Source organism: Triticum aestivum, chromosome 2A (assembly GCF_018294505.1).
Source record: "Triticum aestivum cultivar Chinese Spring chromosome 2A, IWGSC CS RefSeq v2.1, whole genome shotgun sequence".
Taxonomy (NCBI): Eukaryota; Viridiplantae; Streptophyta; class Magnoliopsida; order Poales; family Poaceae; genus Triticum; species Triticum aestivum.
In genome coordinates, this window is record NC_057797.1 from 141,665,652 (window position 1) to 141,676,825 (window position 11,174).

Sequence of the window (11,174 nt, forward strand, 5' to 3'; positions counted from 1 at the left end):
CTCCAATTCCCAGCTGGTAAGACCTCTTCCAATGCAAAGGTGCTTAGATGAGGTGCTAAGTGCATTAAATACCTTAACAACTCAACTCCTCAATGCATAGGTGCTTAACTTGTTGTTGCTAAGCACACTTTATTTAATGAGTTAGCACCTAAAGTCTTTCATGCATTGGCCAAATTGTTTCATTTAAGTGGTTTGCCTAGGTTCTCGCGCTTGGCATTGGTTCTTCCTGAGGTCACCAAAGTACTCTCTCCCCTTCTTAAATGTTGTGCCATGTCATTTTTTTTATGTGGCATGCTTAGCACCCGTCCACGGTGGAGCACTGGGAAGGGCCTAATGGGCCAGTGTCGTGGGCCAGCGTCACAAGCCCAGAACATGTAAGTAAGATTGGGTGGAAATGGAATAAGGGGACACCAGCAGGGGCTTCCTGCAAAGTGGTTGACTTGCCTACCTTGCCTCCTGCGTCTCCGCCGGGTTCCCGTCGCTGCACTCGGGCCCCGCCAACTCCAAAAACCCTAACCAAGCAAGCCCACCTTTCAGTCCCAAAACCCTCCCCACACCCTTCCCGCCGCCGCACGCCCGCCTCCCGTCCGCCGCCGCTGCTGCCGCCATGGACGCCGACACGTCGCGCCAGGTGCGCGTGCGCTTCGTCACGAAGCTGCCGCCTCCGCTCCGCGCGCCGCCCACCGCCATCGCGGTCCCCGCCGAGCTCTCCCGCATGGGCCTCTCCGAGATCGTCAACAGCCTCCTCCTCTCCGGTGAGCGCATCCGCATCCGCACCCTAGCCCTGGCCTCGGTACGACGGGGATTTTTCGTTTTCTACTAAGCCGGTCGCTCCGTTTCGCAGCCGAGCCGGACCACCAGGCGCAGCCCTTCGACTTCATCGTGGATGGCGAGCTCGTGCGGATGCCGCTCCATCAGTTCCTGCTCGCCAAGGGCATCTCGGCGGTAATGAATTCGTGTTTGGGAATTTTTAGTTTTAGAGGTGTTTCTGTGCGATGGACGTGGTTGTGAAAATTGCGTGGGGATTTTGTTTGCAGGAGCGGGTGCTTGAGCTCGAGTACATAAAGGCCGTGGCGCCGAGGAAGCAGGAGCCACCATTGCCACACGATGACTGGGTTAGCGCGGTTGATGGGTCCAACCCAAGGTATGGCTGTGGTCTTATGAGGATTTAGTTGGTCAATGGTGCTCTAATTTGTCAAGGACTTGCGGCGATGTGTCTATTGGGTACAATTGGATGAAGTGGCATTCTATTTTTGGATTTGAGGGATGCCTTGCCTTAGTTGGATAGCAAGTGGCTACTTGATGCCAAAAAAAAACCCTGATTATGTCCATTTTCGGTTCACAGTAGGTTCTAGTTGAGCTGGCGAAGGTTAAAATGAGGATCATCATCGGTCTGCTTGCATAAATAGTTTATGAATACTTTAATAATCCATTGTTTAGATACTTCTCTATACCATGCCACACTGGCTTCCCCTGTAGAAGCAGGGGATATGTTGTGATCAAGTGGTAATACTGAGGGACGATAACATCAACTTCAAAGTAAGCTGAAATAGAGGGCAGATTCGTATTCTGACATGCTGTTGTGCTCAGGCAATGTCAAAAAACGAGTTGGTTTTCGAATATCTGTTTCCTAGGACATGCTTTAGGCAACTATCTCGTGTAAATGATATGTATCACCAAGGAAACGATTTATGAAGGTTAAAGAATCAGGATTGTACCTATGTGTCACCTGTGCAATATTTCTAGTACTTTCCTGCCAAGAAGGTTCTAAACATTCTTGAGAAGTTTGATTAGTAAGCAATAGAACGTTTATGGCTTGGATGAGGTTTTGAGTGTGACTCACCTTGCTTATCAATATTTTCGTAAGACACTTGTAAATTATTGATACAACTAAAAGGAGCTAACCCTTAAATAGCCAAGCCAAGATATATTCAAGCCTTTTAAGGCTTTAGTAAAATTTAGTTGTGTGCCTTCCTAAGCCAGAGAGTCGTGACCGAGAAATCCTAGGCTTCCCAATTACTATATCATTCTGGGGCTGGTCTTTTGCGAGTTAAAAGATTCGACATGTAACTGCACTAACTAACCCAATTGAAACCCTGTAAAAATATCCTCTTTGGTGTCTCAACCGGATCAGTATTGTACAACTATGCACTCGTTCACAGTTACATAGTGGCATCTTTGATCGTTTACTTGATATGCATAAACCCGCCTTTTTTTTTCAAGCGAACCATCTACATTGTTGACCATTCTTTGATGTTTGCTTCTTTGTGGATTCCAGTATTACTAAACCACTTATCTTTTGGCAGCTTCATATTAACAGGTTGCTATGATGGTCTTGCAAGGTGTGCATCTATCAGATCTTCTGTTTATTCTGTTTGACCCTGTTTTTTAAAAAGCGAATAAACAGTGTCAATTGTTGCATAAAAAGTATGTAGTACTTTTGTATGTCTTACCTTTTTAAATTCCATTCTTGCATAGAATATGGAAAGATGCAGCTGAATGTACACAAGTTTTGGAGGGACACAGTGGTGCAATTACTTCTGCCAGCTTCATCAATAAAGGTTACTTTACTAAAAATATTTAATATTTATTAAAATTGATATACTGGTGCATTCCTGTTGCTAATTGTTTTCCTACCATTGCCAGTATCAGGCCATATGTATCTTGAAGCAAACTAACTTGAATAATGTTGTTCCAGGAGTTGAAACTGATGGCAGTTTGCATGTTGTGACTGGCTCAAAGGATAGGTCATTGCGCCTGTTCAAGGTAAATCTACGCAGTTTTCGTTTTCCAAGACTTGTTTTATTTACGCTGTAACATATACTTCTTTCGATCTTAAATTATGCTATGCATTTCTTGAAGTTTGATACTTCAGTCACCATCGGCTCCTCGAAGCGAATTGGAGCTTACAAAATTCTTCCTGGCCATACATCATCTATTCAAAGTATTGCTGTTGACCCTTCCAGAAATATGGTAATGATTCACTTGATCTGATGTTGCACAACAATGTTATATTATTATTTTTATCCTGATTTCTTCTTCTGAACGTATTTTTCCGTACCTAGATATGTTCTGCTTCCTGGGATACCACTATTAAGCTATGGGCAGTCGAAGGATCTGAAGAAGATGGCGACACCGTCTCTGTGAAAAAGAGAAGGATGAACTCTGATGCATCTGGACCTGAAGAGTCTCAGTTAGAGGTACTTGTTAGTTATGTTGTAATCCAAATTCTTGGTTCCTATACGCGTAATGCCTGTGTGGTGAAGTATATTTATCTGTTGCTTGATATATTTAAGAAGCCAAGTACGTGTCATTCTATTTTGTGTATGTGGTGTTTTTTTATTCCATTTTGTATATGCTGTTTTTTTATTCCAGTCCAAGTAGTATGAATACACAGCAGAGGTAAAAATGGTTTGGTTCTATCAAAGTTGTAAGCTACTCTTGACTTTTTCATAGTAACTGGACCTCTTTATTCCATTTATTCACTTGAAAATGGGCCTTGGCTTGTTTTTGAAATCCTTGTGCTACAATGGATTCATTGGTTGTCATGAACTCATGTTAAATCCTGTTGAACTCACACTTTTTATCCTGTTGTACTCCAGGGTTCAGCATCTTCAACACTTCTGGGACATACACAATGTGTTTCTTCTGTTGCTTGGCCTGAGCAGCGAACAATATATTCGGCATCTTGGGATCATTCTGTTCGGCAGTGGGATGCTCAAACAGGGAGAGAAACATGGAACATGGTATGGCGAGAGAAATAGATTGCAAATTATGTAGTGCACTCTGTTGTTATCTGACTAGCTGTGAAAACAAATCATATGCTGTTTTTGTGCTAGCATAGCAGTAGGGATAGGAACAACTTTTCAAGCTGGGTGCTGATTTTCTAGTTTATCTCAGTTTTGCCTCCTGCAAACTGAAAGAGTACACACTCTATCATCAACTCATTTGTACAGTCCAAACAGTATATTTGTCCAGCGGTCATATGACTAGTGCAGCTCTATTGCTCTGTTTCATAACTGTACCAATCTTATTCTATTTTATCTCCAATCTTTCTTCCAGTTTTGTGGGAAGGCCTTGAATTGTTTGGACTGTGGTGGCGAGGGCTCTTCACTGATTGCAGCTGGTGGTTCTGACCCTGTATTGAGGGTATGGGATCCCCGCAAACCTGGTAAACATACTAAGCACTATGTTTTGTATAGCTTTGTTGGAAACACATTCAAATTAGCTCATATGTTTTCCTTTGATCAGGAACGACAGCTCCTATTTTCCAGTTCTCTTCACACTCAAGCTGGATCTCCGCCTGCAAATGGCATCCAAGTTCCTGGTTTCATTTGATATCATCCTCGTTTGATGGGAAAGTGATGTTGTGGGATCTAAGAACAGCTGTAAGATTCTGTAAATCTCATTTACTTCCTGATTTGTTCTCTTTCTTTCAAATCACTGCGTAAACATACAATTAATGGTTTTGCTCCTGCTGTAGTGGCCTCTGGCTTCTGTGGACTCCCACAAAGATAAGGTAAACCTTTTATTTTGTGGTTACCATTTCCATACTTCTAGGACAAATGAGATGCTCAACAGAACTCACTGGATGTAGGTTTTATGCGCCGATTGGTGGAAAGGAGACAGCGTGATAAGTGGTGGAGCTGATTCCAAGCTGTGTATCTCATCAGGGGTTGAGATAGCGTGACGAGGATTCCCTCCTGTATGTTCTTGTGCTATCAAGGTTTTAACCAATCTCAGTTTGAATCGTTTTAAACAATCCAGTTTTATAACCATTTATTTCGTCTTGCATAACCAGCCTTAGCTTCCTTTGTTGAACTCCTTGCATGTTTTGCAGCTAACAGCTGTTCAATCCAGACTATATTGGTTGACAAGACATCCCGAAAACCAAACCATGCCAATTATGGTTGGAAGCACGTGCACCCTATTGTCAGATCATGACTTCAAATGAAGTTGTTGCATCCTATGCCAGCGCTTGCGCATAAGTTGATCCATGTTAGGGGTCACCAGATTTTGCAATCAAGTTTTGTTTTGTGCTCCTTATTTGCTGAAACTGTGAAAAGCCAACACATTTATAACAATGTTGTGATTCATACTTCCGAGATAATTGTTCTAGCATGTTAAATTCCAGATTGTTTTTGCTTCGGCAATTTTTTGTTTTTGTTTTACTTAAGGATATACACTTGCTTGTGTCATAAGATCTCTTCTCTCTCACAGCTGACCTAACAGCTCTATGAGCTTGCACGGTGGTACCCACCCTGCACTCGGCATCTGCACGGTGTCCTCAAGTGCAGCCTGCCCTTTTCCTGACCCAAATCTTGAGCAGATGTAGACTCTGAAACGCAGTGCAGACAAGGAGATGACCAAACTCGTTGCATATGGCCGGACTTTCTGTGCACGCTGCCTTCTGTACCCTATAAATAGCAAGCAGCACCTGCTATCTCTCCCACACAACACTCAAACCACACTGCCAGAGCTAGCCAGTGCACACGTCGAGCAATATGGCTACGAAAAACTCTGCTGTCTTCCTCCTCGGGCTTCTCTCTTGCGTTGCCATGAGCAGCGCGGCGAGAATTCTAGAAGAGACCATTTCTAAGGAGGAGCACCAGCCCGAGGTGCCATCGCTTCCCAAAGTAGAACTGCCACCGTTCCCGGAAGTGCATCTGCCACCTAAGCCTGAGCTTCCCAAGGTGGAGCTGCCGCCGCTCCCGGAGGTGCACTTGCCATCTAAGCCTGAGTTGCCCAAGGTGGAGCTGCCACTTAAGCCGGAGCTGCCCAAGGTGGAGCTGCCAACGTTCCCGGAGGTTCACCTGCCACCCAAGCCGAAGCTGCCCAAGATGGAGCTGTCAACGTTCCCAGAGGTTCACCTGCCACCCAAGCCGGAGATGCCCACTGTTCCCGGGTTCCACCTCCCGGAGCCGGAGGCCAAGCCATGAGAACTGCCTTATCAATATTGTTGCCTTGTTGTACCTCCTCTGCTCCTCGTACATGTACCTATTTGTCGCGTCGTGTCCATGATCTGATTGTTTAGTTGTGGTTTTCAGCGAGTGTTGTGAGTGATCTGCTCATATGTTGGTATATATGAGAAATTTATATTTTGTTCTCACAATTACCCTTTTCTCGTAAGGGTGCTTCTTAAGTATGCATACTTCCTTACAACAATTTTTACAGCAAGCTTTTTTGACTGCATCAATAAAACATAAAAGCCCAAACATTTTTTCTTCGACCTCAAGCCGTCCTAGCTTTAACAGCTGATATTTAGAAACCACACATTGTTGTTGAGTTTGCATCAATAGTACTAATGCTTGAGTAAGAGGGTGTCTCGGGGGTGTCCCAGAATCACACTGTTCTTGGGTGCGTGGGCGTGGTAGCTCACTTCCGTGTTGTATGGCCGCCTGGTCTCTCCTTTTGTAATTTTTTTACTTGACCTGGTCCTTATTTTAACTCCATGTCGTATCCTAGCATCGAGCGAATGGAGGTGGCAGTGATCTGGGTGTCAAGTGTCAACACAAATGCCGCTGATGAGGAGTGCAGGACCACTTTTTTGTTACCTTACTCCAGATTTTTGGTGTTCCATTCGGCGGGTAAATATGTCCCAATCTGTTCTTGTGTAGGATGAAATCTATATAGGTTGGCCAAATTCAAAAGCCAAACAATAAGACAACAACAATCAAACCAACGTGACCGAGTGCTCAACACTTAAGTACCACACCGGCAGAGCAAGCAAATTAAGCAGGGTTTGTTGGTAAAGTAACTATCTTAATAATAGTACACTTCAGGACCTTGGCAAGTAGACAAGTTTGGAGACCCAAAAGGGCAATTGAACCAGACACTGAACTCAAAATTTTATCTAATTTTCATTGTCTCTACTAATTGTATCGATCTGGGAAAAATCTGACAAACGGACGTGCGCGTGTTATTCTTATAGCGTAACCTCTGGGGTGCCGCCAGTCGTCTAGCTCAGATGCTGGAGAAGGAAGAAAAGGGAGGAGTCTAGTTGGCGGCAGCTAGCAATGGCAATTGCTGATGTACAAACTTGCTTGTGTTCTTCTGCCACCTAATGGTCCCCTGGATAAGGCGTTTAGTCTTAGCAGCTGGCCTAACAATTGCGTGTCTATCCTCAACATCAGCCGCAAAAGCCGAAAGAACTCTCTAATCTCTCTTCACCCAATTCGTAAGCAGGTGGCCAGACTGAGACTCGAAATTAAAGAGCACACATAAAACCGGGAACTGCAGGTGAGTAGGTGAACAGACTCGTTGCAAAGCATTGGACCCAAGACACTCAAGCGTTTCTTAACTCTATAAATGGAATGCAGCACCTGCTATCTCTCCCACAACAAAACCACACCACATAGCTAGCTAGTACAACCATAGTCGTCCATCAAAATGGCTTCGAGAAACACTGCTGCATTCCTTGTCGGGCTGCTCCTCTCGTGCGTCCCCATGAGCAGCGCGGCAAGAATTCTGGAGGAGGAGACAGCTCCGTCCAAAGGCGAAGAGCACCTGCCGGAGCTACCAATGCTTCCCAAGGTTGAGCTGCCACCATTCCCGGAGGTACATCTGCCACCGAAGCCCGAGCTGCCCAAGGTAGAGCTGCGGTCGTTCCCTGAGGTGCACCTGCCATCAAAGCCCGAGCTGCCAACGTTCCCGGAGGTGCACCTTCCAGCCAAGCCGGAGCTGCCTAAGGTGGAGCTGCCGCCAAAGCCAGAGATGCCCACCATCCCGGAGTTCCACTTCCCGGAGCCGGAGGCTAAGCCATGAAGACTGTCTTCACTTATCTTCTTTTTGCTCGTGCTCCTACATGTATCCTTTGCTCGTGTTGTGTCTTTCATGGGATTGTTTAGTGTGTATTTTCCGTGAGTCATTTGTGTGATATCAAACGCTTATCTATGGCGCCTATTTAGATGGAATGTACATGAACAATACAGATGGATGTTTACATTAACAAGGTGGCAGCTGAGTTCCACAATTAATTGAGCAACCATCTTCTTAACTAATGGAAAAGGCAAAGCTTTGCCTTATTTCAAGTACATTGATGTATACATATAATAGTGTCGATTGCACACTTTTCCTTTTAACTTAAAAATATTTGAAAAGCACGCTCATGCATGATTCATCCTTATCAATAATTCCAATCGGAACTTTTTGCCCGATAAACCAACGCACGGAATCCTAACTCTGGCACGCAATATTTACGGCACATGCATTGTCCTTTGAGTTTGGCGTTGTTAGGCCTAGATACCTTGCGAATTAAGTAGGGTTTGGTTACCGTACGGAAATCCATGCACCATTCTGAAATTCCTAGGAGTGATATGAACAATCTCATGGGCATGAAGGTATCGGCAGGAGATGGGTGGTAGCAAATTCTTGAAATCCTGCCAGTTAGAGGGCTCAGACTTTGTTCATATTCGATGAATTCTCCTTTAAATAACTTAAAAAAAGAAACGTGAGACAACCTTGTGGAATTGCAACGACGTCTCCACCTAGGTTTGATCAATATGTAGAGCAGATCACATACCATTGGTGTATTTTGCGTAATCAATAAACCCAAATATCTTGTTATCTTCTTAATAATAGCTCAATGGTGTTAATACTCCCGGTCATAATTTTTATGTGAATAGATTGAAAATAGCTTGAAAGATGAATAGGCAACTACTAATCGAGTTTGGCGGTGGAGTTTGCTTGCTATTGGTGAGCGCTGATGCCTCCCGCATGGGTGCTTCTGCTAGGTTGCATCTTAGGTCTAGTTGCTACTTGATACACAATGTTTCTTGTTGTCATGGTTTTTTGGTTATCCTTAAATCAACCATTCTTTATATGGTTTTTGATCTAGTTTTGTTCAGTCTTGTTCTGTAAGAAATGGAGAGAAGCTCCCTGGCCTCTTAATGAAGCTTCTGTTAGAAAATATATCTAACGATCAAGCTTCCTTACCACTACCTTTGTTTCAAATTAAACTGTCAAAACGTCTTTATATTTAGGAACAGAGGTGTAGTTTTTACCGCTTGGTTTGCGTACATTATTTTTTCCACCAACAAAACATAAAAGTCCATTTACCTCAACAGTCTTAACACTGGTGAGCAGGAGGGTGTCCAATTAGTGCATGCATCACGAGCATATCGAGCAAAAAGGAGGTGGTAGGGATCTGCATGTCATTTGTCAATATTCCTGCATGTCATTTGTCAATATACGATGCTGATGAGGGGGGCAGGACCATTTTTTTAATCTTGATTCGTATTGTGGTGCTAGTACGTTGGACAAATATGTCTCAATTTGTTGTTTCGTACGATGAAATCGATAGGTTCGCAATGTTCTAAAGCCTAATAATAATGGACCCCAATCCCTGGCGACCGTTCGACAGGAGGGATGGCAAACACGAACCCCCGGAATGGTAGTTTATGTGGCTGGGGGTTACGTTTCTCAAAACTGCCGTGGCAGTTTGTTTAAAATGCGGGAAGTTTTGAGCAGAAACAGTTCTGGGGCCGTTCGACGGGATTTGGTCTCTGACAAACGTTCGCCAGATAGCTTTACCGATAATAATATAACAAATTACCAAACCAATGTCATAGAGTGCCCGACTATAAAATATTTTACCGAGACCCCACATTAGCATAGTGAACACATCTCTAGTTAAGTGCTCGAGCAAGCAAACTATCAAGATTTGAAGCTCAAGTAACTTAACTATCTTAATAATAAATATGGAGACAAATAGGCAATAACTTTCCTGCCACGATCAACAACGATATGTTGGATATGACCAGCTAAAACCAAACCATGCCAATTATGGTTCGAAGCATGTGCTCTCTATATTGTCAGATCAAAATGTCAAATGAAAATTTACCGCCTTAGAGCATCTCCAGCCGTTGGCCCCTCGGGAGGCGCGTAAAATCGCCGCCTGGGGACGAGCCGGCGCTAAAATCGGCGTGGGGGCGAGCGGATTCCCAGCCGCTCGCCCCAGGGTCGCCCCCAGACGAGGATTTAAAAAAAAAAAGGGGATTCGGCAAAGTTCGGCAAATTGGACAAAACGTTCGGCTAAAGTTCGGCAAACTTGACATATATTCGACATGTTCGACGTTACATAAGTTATTTAAAAAGAACCCAACTAAGGGGCGGAGAAGTCGCTGAGCGCGGCGAAGTCGCTGATGTCGCCACCATCCTCCTCGTCGTCGGCGGCCTTCTCCTTCTTGACGTGGCCGCCCCTACTGGACCCCTGCCCGGCGTCGCCCTGGCGGACCGGTGGCGGCGCGTGTTGTCGTTGCTGTCGTCGAGGACGACTATGCCTCCCTCGTCCCGGCCACGGCGCCGAGCTTCGAACCGCTCGTAGGCGAGGCGCTCCAGCTCCAGCTCCGTGCGTGCCCAGTCTTCACGCGCCCATTTGAAGGCCGTCGCATCGTCGACCTCCTCCTCCTTGACGCCGCTGGTGAGCCTGGGCTCCGTCTTCACGACGGGGAGCCCTAGCTCCGTCTTGACGGCGGCGAGCCCCGACTCCGTCTTTGGCTTGACGTAGCGCGGAGGATTCGAGGAGGAGGCGCGCCTGCCGTCCTCGTTGATGACGATGCCAGCGTTGTGGGTGCATCGGTCGAGCGGTGTCTCCGTGGCGGGCTCGGCCTTGACGCCGAACAGCGCCAGCGAGCCAGAGGAATGGGAGGAGGAGTGGAAGGAGGACTGAGAGGAGGAAGACGAGGAGGAGCTGAACCTCCTAGGCACCCATTGCCAGGCGCTCCGACGGGCGGGCGGGGCGGCCGCTGCGGCTGGGTATGCCAGCGGCGGGTTATTGCCTCCCTCGAGGTATGCCAACACCTCGTGGAGTGTGTGCCCGGGGCGCCTCACCATACGCGGCGTCCATCGCTGTTCTTGACGCCGCCCACCACTGACGCCCCGTTGGTGGACGCCAGCCGCTGTGCCTGCTGGTGCTGGAAGTACGCCGCCCACGACGCGTGGTTGTCGGCGGCGTACTGGGGGAGGGCGCGCTGCTCCTCCGGCAGGGACGCCCGCACGCGGTTGACCTCGGCGGTGAAGATGCCAGGGCGCCCATCGACGTCGGGTACCGGGGGGATGGGGACGCCCCCGTTGCCGAGCCTCCACCCCATCGGCCCGACACGCATGTCCGTCAGCACCGGGTTGTTGGCCTCGAAGAGGAGGTACGCCTCCCACTTGTGGACCGAGCGGCGGCC

At 46.6% G+C, this 11,174-nt stretch overlaps 3 protein-coding genes across 4 annotated transcripts; all 3 read left to right on the forward strand.

The window, feature by feature from the left end:
* Positions 1–469: 469 nt before the first annotated feature.
* Positions 470–5,133, forward strand: LOC123188035 (ribosome biogenesis protein WDR12 homolog). 2 transcript variants are annotated; one of them, XM_044600061.1, is made up of 14 exons: positions 470–755; positions 845–945; positions 1,038–1,144; positions 2,307–2,342; positions 2,479–2,561; positions 2,699–2,766; positions 2,863–2,973; positions 3,066–3,200; positions 3,603–3,746; positions 4,063–4,171; positions 4,252–4,388; positions 4,484–4,519; positions 4,598–4,726; positions 4,841–5,133. In XM_044600061.1, the coding sequence occupies exons 1-13, from the start codon at positions 608–610 to the stop codon at positions 4,688–4,690; spliced, it is 1,308 nt and encodes a 435-aa protein (XP_044455996.1). In that variant the 5' UTR covers positions 470–607; the 3' UTR covers positions 4,691–4,726; positions 4,841–5,133. The 2 variants fall into 2 exon arrangements, with proteins under 2 accessions (XP_044455996.1, XP_044455997.1); XM_044600062.1 differs by having other exon boundaries at positions 4,598–4,705.
* Positions 5,134–5,464: 331 nt separating this feature from the next.
* Positions 5,465–6,112, forward strand: LOC123185020 (protein PELPK1-like). The gene has a single exon (XM_044597040.1). It carries the CDS (start codon positions 5,505–5,507, stop codon positions 5,937–5,939), a length of 435 nt encoding a protein of 144 aa, XP_044452975.1. The 5' UTR covers positions 5,465–5,504; the 3' UTR covers positions 5,940–6,112.
* A 1,239-nt stretch (positions 6,113–7,351) lies between these two features.
* LOC123185021 (protein PELPK1) lies at positions 7,352–7,996 on the forward strand. Its single transcript, XM_044597042.1, has one exon. It carries the CDS (start codon positions 7,390–7,392, stop codon positions 7,762–7,764), a length of 375 nt encoding a protein of 124 aa, XP_044452977.1. The 5' UTR covers positions 7,352–7,389; the 3' UTR covers positions 7,765–7,996.
* Positions 7,997–11,174: the final 3,178 nt, after the last annotated feature.